Source organism: Salvelinus alpinus, chromosome 7 (genome assembly GCF_045679555.1).
Source record: "Salvelinus alpinus chromosome 7, SLU_Salpinus.1, whole genome shotgun sequence".
NCBI lineage: Eukaryota > Metazoa > Chordata > Actinopteri > Salmoniformes > Salmonidae > Salvelinus > Salvelinus alpinus.
In genome coordinates, this window is record NC_092092.1 from 26626232 (window position 1) to 26649885 (window position 23654).

The 23654-nt window shown below is 42.7% G+C and overlaps 2 protein-coding genes across 6 annotated transcripts in view; one reads left to right on the forward strand and one right to left on the reverse strand.

Moving 5' to 3' along the window:
• The window catches only part of LOC139580687 (arylsulfatase G-like), a 19249-nt gene extending 1577 nt beyond the window's left edge, over positions 1–17672 (reverse strand). Inside the window, exons 1-10 of one of the 4 annotated variants that reach the window (XM_071409601.1) lie at positions 17593–17672; positions 7280–7522; positions 6801–6988; positions 6620–6667; positions 6362–6479; positions 1538–1684; positions 673–869; positions 509–589; positions 282–390; positions 18–138 (exon numbers count right to left, since the gene is read on the reverse strand). In XM_071409601.1, coding sequence (XP_071265702.1) covers positions 18–138; positions 282–390; positions 509–589; positions 673–869; positions 1538–1684; positions 6362–6479; positions 6620–6667; positions 6801–6988; positions 7280–7509 — 1239 coding nt within the window. In that variant the 5' untranslated portion in view covers positions 7510–7522; positions 17593–17672. Of the gene's footprint in view, positions 1–17; positions 139–281; positions 391–508; positions 590–672; positions 870–1537; positions 1685–6361; positions 6480–6619; positions 6668–6800; positions 6989–7279; positions 7523–8515; positions 8645–8777; positions 9408–17592 lie in introns of those variants that run through there. The other 3 variants (XM_071409603.1, XM_071409604.1, XM_071409605.1) reach the window with 3 other exon arrangements.
• On the forward strand, positions 8103–23409 carry LOC139580684 (monocarboxylate transporter 7-like). 2 transcript variants are annotated; one of them, XM_071409596.1, is made up of 6 exons: positions 8103–8322; positions 18932–19186; positions 19587–19730; positions 19834–19962; positions 20193–21203; positions 21398–23409. In XM_071409596.1, the coding sequence occupies exons 2-6, from the start codon at positions 18949–18951 to the stop codon at positions 21706–21708; spliced, it is 1833 nt and encodes a 610-aa protein (XP_071265697.1). In that variant the 5' UTR covers positions 8103–8322; positions 18932–18948; the 3' UTR covers positions 21709–23409. The 2 variants fall into 2 exon arrangements, with proteins under 2 accessions (XP_071265697.1, XP_071265696.1); XM_071409595.1 differs by lacking the exon at positions 8103–8322 and adding an exon at positions 8559–8660.
• The last annotated feature ends 245 nt before the right edge of the window (positions 23410–23654 follow it).

The window sequence follows — 23654 nt, forward strand, 5'->3', positions numbered from 1 at the left end:
AGCTCAGTGGGTCATACCTCATTTCCTGTTTCTTTGCCGTGTAGGAGGACGTCTGTGGCGTCGATACCGTCATAGCGTCTGTCTGATGGGGGGTTCACTCCAGCTAGGGAGAGGAGGGTGGGGAAGATATCCAGACCACTTGGAGAATGGAGAGGGGAGATCAGGAGAAAGAGGGGTCAAGTTTGCACGAATAACGCAAAAGTGTAACATTCATTCACCTGTGTTTTGTATCTGAGCTGGGAGTAGCTTCAGATATATCTGTACTGTAATGATGACCAAACCTGAGCAGGGCAGAGCTGGTGCTGTTGGCTGGTACTCTGCCAGGCCAGTAGGACACTGTGGGCACCCTGTGCCCCCCCTCCCAAGTGGTCCGCTTGGCAGAGCCCCCACCTGACAGACAGGTAACAGACCAATACATGGACCATTGACGTCAATATCCATAAGGTTCATAATTTAGTTCAGTGAATTGATGCACTAGAATGCAAGTGCTGACCCAGGAAGTACTTACCTCTGCTGGTCTGCCACTTCCCCAGGAAAGGACCCACACTTCCTGCATACTGGCACTTTTGCTCCCAGGGGCCATTATCACCTGGAGAAAAACACATAAAAAAATACAGTGATGTTCAATGATCCAAATGGAAACATGATCGCTGGTAGTCAGTGATCACTCACCAGTGAACCAGATGAGAGTGTTCTCCTTGTCTGAGGCATCAGAGGCATTCTTTATTGCCCCCACCAGACCGTCCATCTCCCGCAGACTGGCAGCGTACACACCGCCTTCTGAGGGGTGGGGGGCGTAGGAAGGGGGGGACAGGGGGACGTGCATGTGTGCCAGAGCTACATAGAGCAGAAAAGGTTGTCCCCGTTCCCTATGAAGAAACATGAAATCATGATATTGATAACATAAAAGATCCCACATTTAAACGTTTGAGCACTGAGAAGAAAGGTATATTTGAGCTACGAGTATGGTAGGCTACTGTATATGCCTATAGATAGCCACTTGACTTGCTAGAGAAAGGGCAAGCTCTTCTCTTTGGCAGAGTGAGAGTGTATTAAGCCGTCACGAGACCTGATACTGTAAGCGATGGGCATTTCAAACAGGTGTGATGTAAAACGAGAGAGTCAGACTTACAGAATATTGTTCAGCCCAAATAACCCCTTCTTAACACACGTTTCTTACTGTTTAGGCAGCTGTGCTCTGACATGAGAGAATGGAACACCATCTTTGCTTTCGGAATCAGAATGTTGGCACAGACAGATTGTGAAATTGGTTTCTGAAAATAAACAGCACGTGTACTGACAAAAACATGTTGCCATTTCTGTTCTAAGAATCTGGGCTACATTCGTTCAGAACTATGTTCCCTTTGCACTAACCTGTAAACATATCACGCCATGACCAACATACAACTGTCTCACTGAGTATATAGGCTATATCAACGGCAGCAACCCAAGTTACAGTACCTCATATGAGGGTTTTGTTCTATTAAATAGCTGTATGTTTTTTCCTGACACATATGTTTTTATGGGCATATTTTACCTGGCTGTGTGTATGACATTGAGTGCAGTGGATGTGTATCGCTGTGTTAGCCTCCACAGGTCCAGAGGCTGCTCTACAATGGTCCTGTTCTCAAACAGAGGCAGAGCCACTTTGGTGTAACAGCTGCTGTAACCACTCCTCTTCAATCTGGTTAAGTAGACAACACAAATATTCAGTATTAGGAGAATGCAGAGTTCTGACTAGGGCTGTTACGGTGACCGTATTACCGCCACACCAGCGGTCAAGAGTCATGAAGGCAGTCCAATTCCACGTGACCGTTTAGTGGAACATTCCCGCTAATAGCCTACTGCCATGTGCTCATTGCTGCGCTTATAATGTGAAGAAATAGCCGTATAGTTTATCAACATTTTAAGCTAAATGTTCTGATCTGTTGCATCAGCCTCATTGGTTAATTTTTTTTAATGCTAGTGGTTGTATTCATTTGGGATCTATCACATCCCACAACTGTGTTGTGAATAAGACTATGTTTGGAATATTTATTTCTCACACAGAATAGAATAGTTAAACTCTTGTACTATGGGGGATAGTAGATTGACATAGGCTCGTGCTTTTGCTGTTCGTTAGGCCTACTCATCTTGTTGGCTGACAAAAATTAAATGTGTACAGTTGTTCCAATATCTTCAATATGCACCTCAGAATTGGATAAGTACGCGCGCAGTTGAGTCCCCGATGTGTCCGTCTTCACTTGTAGCCTGTGAGAAAGACCCGATCACGTGACGAGCCATGTGAGTGAGAGGTGATTCGGCGCAAGCAGCACATAGGGAGAAGGGAATTAAAATTATTATATTCAGCCCAAGGGCACAATGGCCACTGGCCACAGATTGCATGGATTTTTTAGGGGGCATTAGAGTCACACAAAGGGGATGGCGCCGGGAAATTCGAGGCATTATCAAATGCTTGTAAAATTGTGAATGAGAGACTGATGAAGTGTGTACAGCCTGTGCAAAAAACTAAGCAGAGCTCATGCCTTTCATGCTACTTTTTTCCAAACATCATTAGAGTCGCATCATGCAACCTTAGAATGTATAAACATCATTCAGCCTTAGAATGTATAAACATATAGCCCAATGTTTGTATCCCAACTAAAGTTACATTAATAACTCTAGATTAAGCATATAGGAGTAGCTGTTTCTTTATTAACCGCTCAACATAGAATAGCCGCATGTGTGCACTCCCTTAAATTGTTTGTAGAAAATATCCTTCCAATTTTATTCAGCTTTTCATTTGTATTCTTCATGCTATAAAATAGTGCCATGGAATTCTAAGCAAATATTGTCTGAAATAGACTACATTTTCTTCATATAATGTTCCTTTTTTATCTTTCTTTTTTTAAATGTAACCTTTATTTAACTAGGCAAGTCAGTTAAGAACAAATTCTTATTTACAATGACGGCCTACACCGGCCAAACCCGGACGACACTGGGCCAATTGTGCGCTGCCCTATGGGACTCCCATTCACGGCCGGTTGTGATACAGCCTTAGACCTGTCTAAAATAAATAATCAAATCAAATTTTATTAGTCACATGCGCCGAATACAACAGGTGAAATGCATACTTACGAGCCCTTAACCAACAACGCAGTTTTAAAAAAAACGGACAAGAATAAGAAATAAAAGTAACAAGTAATTAAAGAGCAACAGTAAAATAACAATAGTGAGACTATATACAGGGGGGTACCGGTACAGAGTCAATGTGTGGGGGCACCGGTTAGTTGAGGTAATATGTACATGTAGGTAGAGTTATTAAAGTGACTATGCATAGATGTTTACAACAGAGAGTAGCAGCGGTGTAAAAGAGGGGGAGGGGGCGCAATGCAAATAGTCTGGCTAGCCACTTGATTAGGTGTTCAGGAGTCTTATGGCTTGGGGGCAGAAAATGTTTAGAAGCCTCTTGGACATAGACTTGGCGCTCCGGTACCACTTGTCGTGCGGTAGCAGAGAGAACAGTCTATGACATGGGTGGCTGGAGTCTTTGAAAATTTTAAGGCCTTCCTCTGACACCGCCTGGTATAGAGGTCCTGGATGGCAGGAAGCTTGGCCCCAGTGATGTACTGGGCTGTTCGCACTACCCTCTGTAGTGCCTTGCGGTCGGAGGCCGAGCAGTTTGACACATCTTTGACACATCTTTTCAGTCTCCTGAGGGGGAATAGGTTTGTCAAGCCCTCTTCACGACTGTCTTGGTGTGCTTGGTCCATGTTACTTTGTTGGTGATGTGGACACCAAGGAACTTGAAGCTCTCAACCTGCTCCACTGCAGCACTGTCGATGAGAATGGGGTCATGCTCGGTCCTCTTTTTCCTGTAGTCCACAATCATCTCCTTTGTCTTGATCACGTTGAGGGAGAGGTTGTTGTCCTGGCACCACACGGCCAGGTCTCTGACCTCCTCCCTATAGTCTGCCTCGTCGTTGTCGGTGATCAGGCCTACCACTGTTGTGTCTTCGGCAAACTTAATGATGGTGTTGGAGTCGTGCCTGGCTGTGCAGTCATGAGTGAACAGGGAGTACAGGAGAGGACTGAGTACGCACCCCTTAGGGGCCCCTGTGTTGAGGATCAACGTGGCGGATGTGTTGTTACCTACCCTTACCACCTGGGGGCGGCCCGTCAGGAAATCCAGGATCCAGTTGCAGAGGGAGGTGTTCAGTCCCAGGGTCCTTAGCTTATTGATGAGCTTTGAGGGCACTATGGTGTTGAACGCTGAGCTGTAGTCAATGAATAGCATTCTCACATAGGTGTTCCTTTTGTCCAGGTGGGAAAGGGCAGTGTGGAGTGCAATAGAGATTGCATCATCTGTGGATCTGTTGGGGCAGTATGAAAATTGGAGTGGGTCTAGGGTTTCTGGGATAACGGTGTTGATGTGAGCCATGACCAGCCTTTCAAAGCACTTCATGGCTACAGACGTGAGAGCTACGGGTCGGTAGTCGTTTAGGCAGGTTACCTTAGTGTTCTTGGGTACAGACACTATGGTGGTCTGCTTAAAACATGTAGGTATTACAGACAGGAGAGGTTGAAAATGTCAGTGAAGACACTTGCCAGTTGGTCAGCGCATGCTCGCAGTACACATCCTGGTAATCCATCTGGCTCTGCGGCCTTGTGAATGTTGACCTGTTTCTTATAAGCTTCCGGGTTAGAGTCCCGCTCCTTGAAAGCGGCAGCTCTAGCCTTTAGCTCAGTGGGGATGTTGCCTGTAATCCATGGCTTCTGGTTGGGGTATGTACGTATGGTCACTGTGGGGACAAAGATATCGATGCACTTATTGATGAAGCTAATGACTGATGTGGTGTACTCCTCAATGCCATCGGGGGAATCCCGGAACACATTCCAGTCTGTGCAAGCAGAACAGTCCTGTTGCTTAGCATCTGCTTCATCTGACCACTTTGTTATTGATCTAGTCACTGGTGCTCCCTGCTTTAATTTCTGCTTGTAAGCAGGAATCAGGAGGATAGAATTATGGTCAGATTTGCCAAATTGAGGGTGAGGGAGAGCTTTGTATGCGTCTCTGTGTGTGGAGTAAAGGTGGCCTAGGGTTTTTTTCCCTCTGGTTGCACATTTAACATGCTGATAGAAATTTGGTAAAACGGATTTAAGTTCACCGCCGCCTCTGGTGAGCTTTTTCTTGTTTGCTTATGGCGGAATACAGCTCATTCAATGCAGTCTTAGTGCCAGCTTCTGACTGTGGTGTATGTAAACAGCTACGAAAAATACAGATGAAAACTCTCTAGGTAGATAGTGTTGTCTACAGCTTATCATGAGATATTCTACCTCAGGCGAGCAATAGTTTGAGGCTGCCTTAGATATCGTGCACCAGCTGTTATTTACACAAATATAGTCAGCCGCCCCTTGTCTTACCAGACGCCGCTCTTCTATCCTGCCGGTGCAGCGTATAACCAGCCAGCTGTATGTTAATAGTGTCGTCGTTCAGCCACGTCTCCGTGAAGCATAAGACATTACAGTTTTGAATGTCCTGTTGGTAGTCTAATCTTCCGCGTAGGTCATCTATTTTATTGTCCAAAGACTGCACGTTTGCTAGCAGAATGGAAGGAAGTGGGGGTTTATTCAATCGCCTACGAATTCTCAGCGGCCAGCCGGTTCTCCTGCCCCCTTTTCTCCGCCTCCTCTTCATGCAAATAACTGGGATCTGGGCCTGTTCCCGAGAAAGCAGTATATCGTTCGCGTTGGCCTTGTCAGACTCGTTAAAGGAAAAAAAGGATTCCGCCTGTCCGTGGTGAGTAATCGCAGTCCTGATGTCCAGAAGTTATTTTCGGTCATAAGAGCCGGTAGCGGCAACATTATGTACAAAATAAGTAAAAAAATAAGTTACAAACAACGCAAATAAACGAACAAAAAAACAATCGGTTGGGGGCACGTAAAACGTCTGCCTTCTTCTCCGGCACCATCTTAATAGCCTACAATATAATGGCTTTATTGTGAAGGTGTCGGCTATATTACATGGATTTATTAGACTTGTTAAAATGTAGACGTTCCAAAGGTCTGCATCAGTGGCTTGTAGGCTGTGTGTGGAAGACAGGAGGTGCTAAATGTGTTTATGTTAATTAACGGTCAATTAATGTGAGACAGCAGTTATTTGCTTGACAATCACTTGACAATCACCGGCTTACAAGATTTTGTTACCGCCACAGCCCTAGTTCTGGCAAGAAAATGTATGATTCATGCAGGAAAAATTATATTTCTGGGTCTCAAATTAGAATCCGGTTCAGTCTGTATAAACTCATCTGTCTATGAGAGCAAACAAAGACCCCTGTGTATGTTTGTGTACCTGTGTTAACCATGAGCATACAACCCCCACCTGTTGTGTAGTATCTGTGGTCCGGGGTAACAGGGAGGGCAGGAGGGCAGGTCATAACCAGGCAGGTCTGTACAGCCCATATCATTACTGTATGGGATCCCCAGGTAGTAGTCAAAACCTGCCCACAGAAAGCAATAAGACACTCATTGTTTTAGACCTCACATTCACTGTAACACCTGCACTACTGTGGCTTCATGCAGATAGATATAGTATATATAATATGTCAACCATTTAACTCAAGAGCCCAATGCCTCTTACCTCTTTTGGTGGGACTGTATGGACCATTGTGCCCTAGATGCCATTTACCTACACTTACAACAGAGAAAACACAACGGTTTAGAACAGAATAAAATAGAATAGAATAGAGCAGGATAGAATAGAACAAAACATAATAAAATATAGAATAGAATAACATGGAGGAGGTCTCTTTGCCTCTCACCGATCATGGCTGTGTAGTATCCACCCTGGTGCAGTATCTCGGCCAGGGTGGTCTCAGAGAGGGGTAGCCCACCCACAGACCCCACAGCGAAGTTGTGTGTGACCCCGTTCCTCAGGCCGTGTCGGCCTGTGAGGAGAGCAGCACGGGACGGGGAGCAGGTGGAGGCTGGGGAGTGGAAGTCTGTCAACCTGGAGGATACAGATGAAAGGGGTTATGGAGGACAAAATGGGTTTTGAACAAATAAAGTGGTGGTGACCAACACTGGTTCTGGACTAGAGAGTTACAGGGTGTGCAAATACTTGTTACAATACATAAGTAAGACATGTGTAACTCATGATTCAATAAAGGTATTTGACACCAGGACTGGAACTAAAGCCTCCACCTCCTGTAGCAGTTATCCATGACAGTTCTATCCTGTGAGAAAAAGCCTACTTTAAGTTAGGCTAGTTGGTTAGTGAACAGGCTAACAAGAGCTGTACCTCATTCCTTGCTGGGCCATCAGATCCAGATGAGGGGTTTGGCTTGACCTCTGACCCGCCTGCTGGTTGGCTCCTAGGTCTCCCCATCCAATATCATCTGCCAGAATGATGATGAAGTTGGGTCTCCTGGTGCGGGTCCTGTCCCCAGCTTCATTCTGGCTCACTGTGTGGAACAGTAGCCCACAGAGCAGGGTCCCAGCTAATAGGAGCAGGAAGACACTCCCTGCCATTCTGGTTCAAGACCTGGGAGAGTGACAGAGTAAGACAAGGCAAAGAACTGATCAAATCTAAGGTCCCAAGATACACTTTTATAGCAGCTTTGGGTTAAACAATAACAATTATAACAATCATGGTCAACTGCACAGTGTCACGATCGTTGGAATAAATGGAACAAGACGCTTCGTGCGTAGAGTTCCACATGTTTATTAGATGAAACTCACAACAAAAAAACAATAAAGAGTAACGAAACGTGACGCAAATGCAGTGCTCACAGGCACTACACAAAAACAAGATCCCACAACCACAGTGGGGAAAAGGCTGCCTAAATAAAATCCCCAATCAGAGACAACGATAGACAGCTGCCTCTGATTGGAAACCATACCAGGCCAAGATAGAAATACAAAAACTGGAGTACCCACCCTAGTCACACCCTGACCTAACCAAAATAGAGAATAAAACGGATCTCTAAGGTCAGGGCGTGACACACAGACAGCACTCTGACAGTTATTAGGTGCATGGGGCTGCAGTAGACTGATATAGGACCGAGCTGACTGATTGTAACCCGATTCCCTTAACCCCTGTGTTTCCTCATGAATGTGTGTGTGTGGGTGTGTAGGTGTGTGTGTGTGTGTGTGTGTGTGTGAGTGAGAGAGTATGTGAGAGAGAGAGAGAGAGAGAGAGAGTGAGTGAGTGTGAGTGCCACAGTAAGGTTGTCACTGGTTTCACCGGTCATAAACTGAACAGCACACAGGATTACCACACAGCACAATGTGAAAAACATTTGGGATAGAGACAGATCTTTTATCTCTAAAACTGAAAAACAGGTAAGATTTATGCAATACTAATTTTACTATCTTTAAGTAAAGATTCTGTATCTGACTGAGAAGTATTGATTGAAAAGGAGCAACAAGTGAACTGGCAAAGAGTAAACCTACAGTTATCTACAATCCACGTTGGCAACAGCATGAGACCTATACAATGGGTAGTTCAACGCTGTCCTTCACAAACTCGTGCTACCTTTAAATTCAAGACGTGGGCTTTCCTCTCCTCAGCTCTCCTCTCCTTAATTCTTCAAAATATTGGAGAAGTGGAAGCAATATGGCAGAGACCCACCCGGGGGATTTGCTTTCACCGGTGGTTATTCGAGATCAGTCCACTAAAGGTGAGGAATAAGGTTAGGAGCCTAAAGTTCTGTTCTCATTATAATAATTATTTGGACAGTTCCAAATTAGTGAGATTTTTCAGTTAGAAAGTGAATGTTATTTATAATAAGGTTTACCTGTAGAAAATGGATGGTCCTCCCTTCAGCAAAATATAGTTTCCCTAAACCCTATCTGAACGCAAAAAAATAAGAAGACCCTCTCCTACAGCTAAATTAATAATTAAAACAAAAGTGGACGGCGTTTACCCGCACTTCTTGGACAGACCAGGCAGAGCCTCAGATATGAGAAACTGTTCTTCGTCCTGTAGCCTACATGGCAATGTGGAATTTTGATAGCGCACAGGGCTGCGGGTCAGGAGGTTGTGGGTACGCAGACCACCGTGGACATGAGTAGGGGTGCAAAGTTCTCCTTTATAGTAAAAGCATTGCATTAATCTATCATCGTATATAGAAAAAATTAGCATTTTCTCATTAATTTTACATATTAGAGGAATCTTTTTTAATACCACACAAATTACTGAAATTACAGCCTAAGAATGGACAGAGAAATAGGCCTATGTGTTCATTTTGTCACATTTCTCCCATGCCAAATCAGTGTGTCTTGTTTGCAACGAAACTGTCCGTTTGCAATAATTACATCCAAGACGTCATTAGGAATCTGAGCATTGTACTTTCAAAAGTTAGGCCTACATTTCCATCCCAGACAGAGTAGGCCTACCGACACAGAAACATGTAAGCTTTAACTGCTGGCTACTCTTCTTCCGTGGCTTAACCCAACGAGAAAAGGTCACAAGTGTTTCCCTAAAAGCTGTCTGGGTTTAAACATCTTCTACTGTACAGACTAGAGGTCGACCGATTATGATTTTTCAACGCCGATACCGATACCGATTATTGGAGGACAAAAAAAGCCGATACCGATTAATCGGCCGATTTATTAAAAAAAATATATATATATATTATATATATATATCATACACAGACACACACATTTTTGTAATAATGACAACTGCAACAATACTGAATGAACAATGAACACTTTTATTTTAACTTAATATAATACATAAATACACACACACTCTGAAGTGACAATGATACTGACGAGTCTGCTTAGGAGACAAATACTCTCAACTGTTTGAATAAAAATAGAGTTTAAGTTACCTGTTGAAAATGTTGAAAACAAAAACTGTCATTTCTATATGCAGGAAATCCTATTTTAATAATGGGCATGGTAAGAATTGACGACCAAAGTGCGAGTCATAATTCCCATGACACCTTCTAGCAAAATCTGAAAAGCGGTTCCTTCATTTATTCCATAGGATATTTTTAGATTCACTTAAAATAAGGTCTGTGTTTCGTGTAGGCTTACACCACCTTGCCAATTTTATAACTGTGTAGATATCCATAGGACAAGGTAACTCTGATCAATATTGGCTAAATATAAGCGAAGATCATTTTTTTTGTAGAGTGGATTTATGAAAATATGTTGACAAACGTTACCTTATCCTAGTGAGATTTACACGGGTATCAAAACGTAGAGGCGGTTTAAACCTGCACGAAACACAGACCTTATTTGAAGTAGATCAAGACATTCTCTATGGAAGACATGAACGGTAAAATAACGAAGGAACCCCTGTAAAGTTCAGCCGCAAGTTATTACAGGAATTATAACGCGTCGACTATTTCTCTCTAAACCATATACAGTGGGGCAAAAAAAGTATTTAGTCAGCCACCAATTGTGCAAGTTCTCCCACTTAAAAAGATGATAGGTACACTTCAACTATGACAGACAAAATGAGGGAAGAAAATCCAGAAAATCACATTGTAGGATTTTTAATTAATTAATTTGCAAATTATGGTGGAAAATAAGTGTACCTTTGACTAATCCGGAAACTATCACCTCGAAAACAAAACATTTATTCCGTTCCGTATTTTATCTAACGGGTGGCATCCATGAGTCTAAATATTCCTGTTACATTGCACAACCTTCAATGTTGTCATAATTACGTAAAATTCTGGCAAATTAGTTCGCAAAGAGCCAGGCGGCCCAAACTGTTGCATATACCCTGACTCTGCGTGCAATGAACGCAAGAGAAATGACACAATTTCACCTGGTTAATATTGCCTGCTAACCTGGATTTCTTTTAGGTAAATATGCAGGTTTAAAAATATATACTTGTGTATTGATTTTAAGAAAGGCAACCTCTCTAGGTTTCTTCCTAGGTTTTGGCCTTTCTAGGGAGTTTTTCCTAGCCACCGTGCTTCTACACCTGCATTGCTTGCTGTTTGGGGTTTTAGGCTGGGTTTCTGTAGAGCACTTCGAGATATTAGCTGATGTACGAAGGGCTATATAAAATAAACTTGATTTGATTTGAAACTTGATTTGATGTTTATGGTTAAGTACATATTGGAGCAATAACAGTCATTGATTGATTGTTTTTTATAAGATAAGTTTAATGCTAGCTAGCAATTTACCTTAGCTTACTGCATTCGCGGCACAGGCAGGCTCCTCGTGGAGTGCAATGTAATCAGTGTTAGAGCATTGGACTAGTTAACTGTAAGGTTGCAAGATTGGATCCCCCGAGCTGACAAGGTTAAAAATCTGTCGTTCTGCCTCGTTCCTAGGCCGTCATTGAAAATAAGAATGTGTTCTTAACTTACTTGCCTAGTTAAATAAAGATTAAATAAAGGTGTAAAAAATTAAAATAAAATAATAATAAATAACGGCAAATCGGCGCCCAAAAATACAGATTTCCGATTGTTATGAAAACTTGAAATCGGCCATTCCGATTAATCGGTCGACCTCTAGTACAGACAGTTAATAGCTTAATCAATTGATAGTGAAAGGATTAGAAAGGATTAGATTACTTCCCAAGCAAAGTCAGCCTCTGAAGGTCAACGAAACGAGGCAAAAAAAGTATTTAGTCAGCCACCAATTGTGCAAGTTCTCCCACTTAAAAAGATGATAGGTACACTTCAACTATGACAGACAAAATGAGGGAAGAAAATCCAGAAAATCACATTGTAGGATTTTTAATTAATTAATTTGCAAATTATGGTGGAAAATAAGTGTACCTTTGACTAATCCGGAAACTATCACCTCGAAAACAAAACATTTATTCCGTTCCGTATTTTATCTAACGGGTGGCATCCATGAGTCTAAATATTCCTGTTACATTGCACAACCTTCAATGTTGTCATAATTACGTAAAATTCTGGCAAATTAGTTCGCAAAGAGCCAGGCGGCCCAAACTGTTGCATATACCCTGACTCTGCGTGCAATGAACGCAAGAGAAATGACACAATTTCACCTGGTTAATATTGCCTGCTAACCTGGATTTCTTTTAGGTAAATATGCAGGTTTAAAAATATATACTTGTGTATTGATTTTAAGAAAGGCAACCTCTCTAGGTTTCTTCCTAGGTTTTGGCCTTTCTAGGGAGTTTTTCCTAGCCACCGTGCTTCTACACCTGCATTGCTTGCTGTTTGGGGTTTTAGGCTGGGTTTCTGTAGAGCACTTCGAGATATTAGCTGATGTACGAAGGGCTATATAAAATAAACTTGATTTGATTTGAAACTTGATTTGATGTTTATGGTTAAGTACATATTGGAGCAATAACAGTCATTGATTGATTGTTTTTTATAAGATAAGTTTAATGCTAGCTAGCAATTTACCTTAGCTTACTGCATTCGCGGCACAGGCAGGCTCCTCGTGGAGTGCAATGTAATCAGTGTTAGAGCATTGGACTAGTTAACTGTAAGGTTGCAAGATTGGATCCCCCGAGCTGACAAGGTTAAAAATCTGTCGTTCTGCCTCGTTCCTAGGCCGTCATTGAAAATAAGAATGTGTTCTTAACTTACTTGCCTAGTTAAATAAAGATTAAATAAAGGTGTAAAAAATTAAAATAAAATAATAATAAATAACGGCAAATCGGCGCCCAAAAATACAGATTTCCGATTGTTATGAAAACTTGAAATCGGCCATTCCGATTAATCGGTCGACCTCTAGTACAGACAGTTAATAGCTTAATCAATTGATAGTGAAAGGATTAGATTACTTCCCAAGCAAAGTCAGCCTCTGAAGGTCAACGAAACGAAACAATGATCTCCCCATTTGCATCGGAGTCACGTCTTTCCTGGGTATTTTACAGCTTGTTTCTAACATAAAGCATCGCAGACTAAAGCGCTGTTATAGATCACTTTATATAATCAGATACATTTGATTTTCTTCAAAATCATTTGCCATTTTCTGTAATAAAAAGGTATGCCTATGGCATATCCCTCTCATCATACCTCCTCAATTCGAGTCTTAGTTTTATGGTGGGTGGAGGAATTGACCAACAAATCTATGGATATAGCAGCCTATAGCCTAAACATGTAGGCCTACCTATTATTTCTTAAAATAGGAAGAAATAGGCTCCAACACAAAGCACAAGCACCATGAAGCACCACAAAGCACCATGAAATGGACAATATACACAATCGCAAATACCACTCAAATGGACGGCAGTTCATCAAAACCATATTGCAACCGGGAAAGTTGCAAATGCCAAGTGTAAAATAACCAAAATTCCCATAGAGGGTGAGCGCGCTCCACCATAGATTTTCATATGGGAAATGGTCACAAAGTCAGGTCCAAAGAATATTTTTTCAAAATGTTAAAACCTCATAAAAAGTGCTTTTTTTGTGTGCCAATTATACATATTTTTTGGTCAATTACACATATGTAGTAACCGTATGGCCACACATTTGTCTTATTTTATTGAGTTTGTCCATAAGGCCTATGTTTTGTCCATTTGCAATATATGATCATAGGAAGTCGGCTTCCGAACCAAAAAGTCAGTGTACCATGTCCAAATGGCATAAGAAATGTCCAAATGGCATATATACTGACCAAATTATATATATATCACTATGTTAAGCCCTGAATCAACCTAGAAGGTTTATTTGTCATGTTTGATCATAGGAAGTCATAGGAAGTAAGAATTTCTCATTGATGTTGATTCAGCATGTCCATTTCGTAATGAGAAGTCGTTATGGATATACATTGGCAATGGACACTGTCAACTTGCAGAAGAGCATGTTCACACTGACAATATAGAATATGTGTAATGGACACTGTCCAATCGCTCATTGGTGTTTATTTCAGCCTGTCTATTTGGGGATGTTAAATCCCTCATTAAATACATTGGAAATGTACAACTGTACACTGTCCATTTGCAATGTCTGACAATGGGCATTTACCATCACGAATTAAGAGGTTAACAACACGTGCGGATGTCTAGTAAGGGACCGTACATTTGCAATATGGAGATCCTCATCAACCATACGGGAAATGCCGCTCACGTCCCTTATGTAGGTAAAGTGTAATTTAAATGAAGACGGTTTAAATGAATTATGTCTAGGCCTATTCTCAGCACCATGAGCTGTCCATTTCCGATTGATTGTGCCGCTGCTACAACTTTCAGCCCCACAATGTAAATTACTCAAATATGGCTATTGTGAGGTCAATAAATCTGATAAGTAGACTATGGGAAAGAGCATATTGTTCTTAATTAAATCAATTAGGCTATAGTAGTAGCAAGTAATCAAATTTGACCTCCGGTCCTCCTTCTCATCTTCTTCGAGCTCTCCCTCTCAAACTGAACAGAGCATTGGCTATAGCAGGGTTCCCCAACTGGCGGACCATGGCCAAATCAGCATATGTGGGAACTCCTTCAAGACTGTTGGAAAAGCATTCCAGGTGACTACCTCATGAAGCTGGTTGTGAGAATGCCAAGAGTGTGCAAAGCTGTCATCAAGGCAAAGGGTGGCTACTTTGAAGAATCTCAAATATAACATATATTTTGATTTGTTTAACACTTTTTTGGTTAATACATGATTCCAAATGTGTTATTTCAGAGTTTTGATGGCTTCACTATTAAAAATAAAGAAAAACCCTTGAATGAGTAGGTGTGTCCAAACTTTTGACTGGTACTAATATATACAGTATATCACAAAAGTGAGTACAGCCCTCACATTTTTGTAAATATTTGAGTATATCTTTTCATGTGACAACACTGAAGAAATGACACTTTGCTACAATGTAAAGTAGTGAGTGTACAGCTTGTATAACAGTGTACATTTGCTGTCCCCTCAAAATAACTCAACACACAGCCATTAATGTCTAAACCGCTGGCAACAAAAAGTGAGTACACCCCTAAGTGTAAGTGCCACTCCAATACCTTGACTTTGATGTCCTTAAGCCATTTTGCCACAATTTTGGAAGTATGCTTGGGGTCATTGTCCATTTGGAAGACCCATTTGCGACCAAGCTTTAACTTCCTCACTGATATCTTGAGATGTTGCTTCAATATATCCACATAATTTCCCTCCCTCATCTATTTTGTGAAGTGCACCAGTCCCTCCTGCTGCAAAGCACCCCCACAACATGATGCTGCCACCCCTGTGCTTCACGGTTGGGATGGTGTTCTTCGGCTTGCAAGCCTCCCCCTTTTTCCTCCAAACATAACGATGGTCATTATGGCCAAACAGTTCTATTTTTGTTTCATCAGACCAGAGGACATTTCTCCAAAAAGTATGATCTTTGTCCCCATGTGCAGTTGTAAACCGTAGTCTGACTTTTTTATGGCAGTTTTGGAGCAGTGGCTTCTTCCTTGCTGAGCGGCCTTTCTACCCCCCCGATATAGGACTTGTTTTACTGCGGATATAGATACTTTTGTACCTGTTTCCTCCAGCATCTTCACATGGTCCTTTGCTGTTGTTCTGGGATTGATTTGCACTTTTCGCACCAAAGTACATTCATCTCTAGGATACAGAATGCGTCTCCTTCCTGAGCGGTATGACGGCTGCGTGGTCCCATGGTGTACTTGCGTACTATTGTTTGTACAGATGAACGTGGTACCTTCAGGCGTTTGGAAATTGCTCCCAAGGATGAACCAGACTTGTGGAGGTCTACAATTATTTTTCTGAGGTCTTTGCTGATTTCCCCATGATGTCAAGCAAAGAGGCACTGAGTTTGAAGGTAGGCCTTGAAATACATCCACAGGTACACCTCCAATTGACTCAAATTATGTCAATTAGCCTATCAGAAGCTTCTAAAGCCATGACATCATTTTCTGGAATTTTTCAAGCTGTTTAAAGGCACGGTCAACTTGGTGATTGTAAACTTCTGACCCACTGGAATTGTGATACAGTGATTTATAAGTGAAATAATCTGTCTGTAAACAATTGCTGTAAAAATTACTTGTGTCATGCACAAAGTAGATGTCCTAACCGACTTGCCAAAACTATAGTTTGTTAACAAGAAATTTGTGGAGTGGTTGAAAAACAAGTTTTAATGACTCCAACCTAAGTGTATGTAAACTTTCGACTTCAACTGTATATATGTTTTCGCTTCTTGCAGTCAACAAATTCTTTATAATTATGTTCTGGCCCCGACCATCCTCTCAAGAATAAAAATCGGTCCGCAGCTGAATCTAGTTGATTATCCCCGGGCTATAGGCTAGTCCGTGCACATTTTTTGGATTAGACCTAATCAAAAATTATTTTAGAAGAAACCTTTGACTCTCCTCGTGAACTGCCACGTAGCACTACACAGTGCAGCCATTGGTTATTAAGCAGCACACAAAACAGTTTTTGCTCAGCAGAGCAGGCCGGACTCAGGGTTTGAATATCCATTGCTGTGTGTATTGTTCTGTGCATCTTCGAGCATGCACTTCCTAGGCTAAAGCCTATGGATCATTTGATTGAGACCACACTAAATAGCCAGTTCGCAGTTGTAAATGAGAACTTGTTCTCAACTGGCCTACCTGGTTAAATAGACGAGAAATCAAGAAAAATCTAAAAATAATATGATATTGAGTGCCCAGTAGAGAATCAGAGATGAGGGGCGGCATCCGGCACACATCTATATGTAGCCTAATAATCAACTCATTATAAAACGCTCTGAAATATTGAAATGTAATTAATGACAAATGACATGACCCTTCCTTCTCCTGGACTAGATTTAAATAATACTAACCCCTCCCCTTGACTGAAATTGAAAAAGCATGACCTTCCCCCATTTTCCTACTGTAAATACAGGTTTTCAAGATGCCCAATAATCACCTCTGTAGCCTAGTTATAATAATTTTCATTGTGGTCTAACATTAATTACTGATTAAAATACTTGGGCAGCTTATAGCTTACAGCTTATAGCCAAATCGGTTAGATGCAAAATATCTAGAAGGCCCTCGAATGTAAGAGAACATGATGCCATGGGCAAGTAAAGTAGTATTGGTAAAGTAGTATTGGTAAAGTAGTATTGGTGTTATACTTTAGGCTAAGTCAAGTCTATAGAGGGCTTTAACTTTATCTGCTGTTTGTCTTTCCTTTGGCCACCTTTGGCTGAATGGGATAACATGTTGGCACATTAAACATTGGTGTTGGTCGACCCACAAAGATCTATACACACACTTTTGGTTATAAGACAGACAAGTCAGAGAAGACAAGTCAACACTTTAGCATAGGTTATGACCGTTGGAATGGATGAGTTACCAATGCCATAGGCTATTCACCAATGACATCAAGGGATGGCATTGCTCATTCATTCGTTGAGAAAAGGCAAACTGGATATGTGGAACGACAATAAAAAGGCAGTGAGTGAAACAGGTTTATGTGTGTGTGAATTGTAGTTATTGTTGCGTATTTGAAGATGTGCTAATTAGCGCTGCAGCATCGATTAGGATCATTGATACAAAGTAACAGTTGCGTTGATATAGCAAGCAACGTGTCCTGAAAAGTTACATTGTTCCGGATGTAAGCAGCAACAAACGTTCATCATAACATTGCCTGAAACGACAATAGTTTGCAAGTTGCAACATATGAAATTGATAAAGGATACTTTGTATTGAAATTCTGCCATGTAATCCACAGGTAAGAGTGATTGTACTACCGCTTTACAGTGACGTCTTGCTTGCAGAGTTATTGCAGACTCGAAGAACGTGCACGTTCACGCCAACAATGCGCGTCCACACATACCCACAGTTACCAGAGGGTTCGTTACAGTTGGGAGGGACTGACTCAGAAAGTCACATGTAAACTGCAAAAAAAATGATTTGCTCCTCATAAATCAACTAATCCTAGCCTTATATACACTGCTCAAAAAAATAAAGGGAACACTAAAATAACACATCCTAGATCTGAATGAATGAAATATTCTTATTAAATACTTTTTTCTTTACATAGTTGAATGTGCTGACAACAAAATCATACAAAAATGATCAATGGAAATCAAATGTATCAACCCATGGAGGTCTGGATTTGGAGTCACACTCAAAATTAAAGTGGAAAACCACACTACAGGCTGATCCAACTTTGATATAATGTCCTTAAAACAAGTCAAAATGAGGCTCAGTAATGTGTGTGGCCTCCACGTGCCTGTATGACCTCCCTACAACGCCTGGGCATGCTCCTGATGAGGTGGCGGATGGTCTCCTGAGGGATCTCCCCCCAGACCTGGACTAAAGCATCCTCCAACTCCTGGAGAGTCTGTGGTGCAACGTGGCGTTGGTGGATGGAGCGAGACATGATGTCCCAGATGTGCTCAATTGGATTCAGGTCTGGGGAACGGGCGGGCCAGTCCATAGCATCAATGCCTTCCTCTTGCAGGAACTGCTGACACACTCCAGCCACATGAGGTCTAGCATTGTCTTGCATTAGGAGGAACCCAGGGCAAACCGCACCAGCATATGGTCTCACAAGGGGTCTGAGGATCTCATCTCAGTACCTAATGGCAGTCAGGCTACCTCTGGCGAGCACATGGAGGGCTGTGCGGCCCCCCAAAGAAATGCCACCCCACACCATGACTGACCCACCGCCAAACCGGTCATGCTGGAGGATGTTGCAGGCAGCAGAACGTTCTCCACGGCGTCTCCAGACTCTGTCACGTCTGTCACATGTGCTCAGTGTGAACCTGCTTTCATCTGTGAAGAGCACAGGGCGCCAGTGGCGAATTTGCCAATCTTGGTGTTCTCTGGCAAATGCCAAACGTCCTGCACAATGTTTCATATATATATATACACACACACACACACACACACACACACACACACACACACACACACACACACACACACACACACACACACACACAATGTTAATATTAATATATTAACCTTATACCATACCAATAACATTTGCATTATTAACTATGTATTTATTTTCTTCCCAATCACAAGCGTTGTTTACTTGTTACCTTTTCTAAAAGTTCTCTATTGCCCCCTTCCCTACAGCATCTTCTGCTCCAACTATGACAGTGTGGGGGTCCAGAGTGAAGCGCTACATGGGGCCTAACGTCTACACGGCTCCCCCAGATGGTGGCTGGGGCTGGGTGGTGGCGGTCTCCTTCTTCCTGGTGGAAATGTTCACCTACGGAGTCATCAAGAGCCTGGGCATCTTCCTCCAGGACCTGATGGGGGAGTTTGGGGAGAGCAACAGCCGAGTCTCTTGGATCATCTCCATCTGCGTCTTCACTATGAGCTTCACTGGTGAGACTGGGGATGGGGGATGAGAGGGTCTAAGGCAGTGGTTCTTAAGCTTTTTCAGCTCAAGACCCAAATGAGGAATTGACTGTCCTCTCGAGAGCAAAATGGTTCTCCAAATTAAGAAGACATAGTGCATGATCATAGATGTATTCTCATAACTTGTGACCCACCTCTCACATGCCCAGGGCCCACTTTGGGTCCAGACCCATAGTTTAAGAAACCCTAGTCCAGGGCAATTCTGGTTCTGAAGAGCTGCTGAGTGTGAAGGCTTGTGTTACTGTGCCAGACTGCTTGATCTCATAATAATGTTTTTAGGGTGATATTAACTGAAAAAGGTCAGATGCTCTATAGTGTGTCATATCTTGGTGCTAACAAGAGATACCTATCCCCTCTCTCCTCACAGCTCCTCTTGCTTCTATAATGACCAACCGATTTGGGTTCCGGCCAGTTGTTATGATTGGTGGACTCCTCATCTCCATAGGAACCATCGCCAGTGGCTTCACCAACTCCATCAACGAGATGTACATCACCATCGGACTCGTTGCAGGTAAGACAAACAAATACACACAGGATATTGACCATCATAACTGTCACAGCGGCACCAGTGTTGTCACCAGTGGGTGTGAATGTGTGTCCTCTCCCCTCCACAGGTCTTGGGTACTGTCTGACCTTCCTTCCCACCGTCACCCTACTGTCTCAGTACTTCTCCCAGCGACGCTCCCTGGTCACAGCTGTCGCCTCCACGGGAGAGTCCTTCTCTGTGTTCGCCCTCGCCCCAGGTAAGAGGTCACAGTGGGACTAAAAGCCTCTGCTTACTAGCAAAGTTTCTCTTTAAAAAATACAATGTTTCAGTTTACCAACCTTCCCATTACCTTAATCTCACTTTTCTCAATTGCTTTTTCTTTAAAAATTAACCCGCATTTAATTTGAGGTTGGATTGCAAACCCTGACCACTATAGTCTTGTATTTCAAACACTCTCCTCTTTGTTCTCCCCCATCTGCTCCTCAGCATTCTCTGCTCTGAGGGACTGTATCGGCTGGCGTTACACTCTGGTGGTGATCGGAGCTCTGCAGGGCATCATCATCATCTGTGGAGTTTTGCTAAGACCCATCTTCATCAGACCTGGACCAGCCACGGAGACAGAGACAGGTGGACTGGCTGACCAAGAGCTGAAGGCTCTGAACACACAGGAGGAGTACAGCACTAAGGAGAGATTGTACACTAAGGACAGTTCATATGCTAAGGATAGCTCTTACACACCGCAGAGTTCCTACTCTCAGGAGGACAAGCTGACTCATTGTTACTCCCTGAGCTCTGGAGAGTCTGAGGACTCTGGGGTCCAGTCCCTCCATCACCAGGTCCTGGATGATGGTAGCAAGGCAGGGGAGGAGATTCCTCTGAAGGGGAAAGGGGAGAAGGGAGAAAAGGGGGGGAAAGAGAGAAGAGAGAAGGAAGCGTCTTCACAGCTGTGCTTAGGAAGCAAGGAGATGGAGAAGGACGAGGAGCAGACACAGACAGTATCCGCCCAAAAGCCCAAACTCCTTGACTTCTCCGTGCTGAGAGAAGGCAGCTTCATATGCTATGCTCTCTTCGGCCTCTTCGCCACATTGGGTTTCTTTGCCCCTCAGCTCTATATCATCGAGCTGAGCGTGAGCCGTGGCGTGGAGCGCGACCGTGCAACCTACATGCTTTCCGCCATGGCGGTTGCAGAGATCTTTGGTCGCCTCTCCATTGGTTGGGTGCTAGGCAGGAAGCTGTTTAGAGGCAGGAAGCCCTTGGTGCTGCTAGGATGTGTAGTCCTGCTGTGCCTGGTGCTGGTGGCCTTTACCCTGGTGTGGGAGTTCTGGGGCCTGGCGATGTGTTGTGGGTTCTATGGGTTTTTTATGGGCACTGTGTCATCAACGCATATACCCATGCTGGCAGAGAAAGATGTGGTGGGCATAGAGAGGATGGCGTCGGCCGCGGGAGTCTATGTGTTTATACAGAGCTTTGCTGGGCTGGCCGGACCACCACTAGGAGGTAAGAGATGCATTCAGGTCTCATATTTATTCACAGCTCTCTGTCATGTCATGTCTCTTTTTCTCTCTCTCTCAATAATGATAGATTTACCATTGGTTTTATTTTCATTATCATCAAATGAAATAACTTGATGAATTTGTGCATAATTTTTATGATTTTTTTTTTTTTTACTTATAAAAATGTTATTCTCTCAGGTGTTCTGGTGGACCTGACTCAGAACTACGGCTCAGCTTTCTACTCCTGTGCGGTGGGTATGGGTTTGGGAGCTGTGTTCCTGGGACTGGTACGACCAGCCAAGAGAGGCTTGCCCTGCTTCAGCAAGAGGGGGCCTCAAAATTGCCCAGAACCCCTGCAGGTGGGGCCAGGGAACCCTGTACCTCAGCGAGAGGGGAAGGAGGCCCAGGACAGAGACAGTCTTCAGGACTTCCTAGAAGTTGACCTTGATTTGGACCAGAAACAGGAAATCATTACTGAAAAAGGCCAACTGATGACAATCTCTACTTGAAAAGACATCACACAGCTCAGAAGGAAACCCCATAAGAGTCTGAACTGAAGTCTTGGCTAAGCTAGTGCTGATTGAGACAAATCAGACAAATATGTGAATAAAGACTGCCATGGACAGATAAGGAATCTCTATCCTGTGATTTCAGATCTGGTTTCGGGAGTCTGGAGAGGTTTCATATGTCCAGTCACTCACACTGAACAAAGGAAAGGGCATACTGAACAACCTGGATGTAAGGGGTGAAATTAACACTACAACAATGTTATTATGGCTTCCATGAACATCAAAACACTGTGTTTTAGCTCATGGAACTGTTAGAGAGGATATACAAACAATATGTAGAGGCCAGTTATTAGATTTATGAAGTCAGCTGGGAAACCTTATTACGCTCACACTTGATTTCAAAGGTCAATTGTAAGGCAACTAGCTGCAATAAGATTGTGAGTTTGCTCCCAAAAATAACATTAAAGTTGATTCAACTTACAATTGTATCTCATTTGGGAGTAAAGCTGAACAAACATACATTCTCAAGTTGAATTGTATGTTCACTCAACTTTTAGTTTTAGGTTGAGTGAACATACGCTGAACAAAAATATAAACGCAACATGTAAAGTGTAAAGCCCATGTTTCATGAGCTGAAATAAAATATCTCCTAAATTGTCCATATGCACAAAAAGCTTATTTCTCTAAAATGTTGTGCACAAATTTATTTACATCCCTATTAGTGAGAATTTCTCCTTTGCCAAGATAATCCATCCACCTGACAGGTGTGGCATAACAAGAAGCTGATTAAACATCATGATCATTACACAGGTGCACCTTGGGGACAATAAAAGGCCACTCTAAAATGTGCCGTTTTGTCAGACAACACAATGCCACAGATGTCTCAAGTTGAGGGAGCGTACAATTGGCATGCTGACTGCAGGAATGTCCACCAGAGCTGTTGCCAGAGAATGTCATGTTATTTCTCCACCATAAGCCTCCTCCAATGTTGTTTTAGAGAATTTGTCAGTACATCCAACCGGCCTCACAACTGCAGACCAAGTTTATGGCGTTGTGTGGGTGAGCAGTTTGCTGATGTCAACGTTGTAAACAGAGTGCCCCATGGTTGTGGTGGGGTTATGGTATGGGCAGGCACATGCTACAGAAAACAAACACAATTGCATTTTATCGATGGCAATTTGAATGCACAGAGATACTGTGATGAGATCCTGAGGCACATTGTCGTGCAATTAATCTGCCGTCATCACCTCATGTTTCAGCATGATAATGCACGGCCCCATGTCGCAAGGATCTGTATACAATTCCTGGAAGCTGGAAATGTCCCAGTTCTTCCATGGCCTGCATACTCACCAGACATGTCACCCATTGAGCAGGTTTGGGATGCTCTAGATTGACGTGTACGACAGCGTGTTCCAGTTCTAGACAATATCAAATATAACTTTGCACAGCCATTGAAGAGTGGGACAACATTCCACAGGCCGCAATCAACTGCCTGATCAACTCTATGCGAAGGAGATCACACCAGATACTGACTGGTTTTCTGATCCAAGCATCCAATTTCTTTTAAGGTATCTGTGACCAACAGATGCATATCGGTATTCCCAGTCATGTGAAATCCATAGATTAGGGCCTAATTCATTTATTTCAATTGACTGATTTCCTTATATGAACTGTAACTCAATAAAACATTTGAAATCGTTGCATGTTGAGTTTATATTTTTTGTTCAGGATACAATTCAACTTGAGAATGTATTCTACCCTATTCGCATAGTTTAATTTTACACTAGGAAATATGACAATACATTAATCACAAGGACTTTCTTTGAGGGCCTAATTACACACTAACGCAGTGGTTTGAAACTCCTGGTTAACAGGCCACTTCTGCAATTCACATTATGCTGACTTGCAAAGGATAGCCAACAACTGGAACTTTTAATCACCTGCAT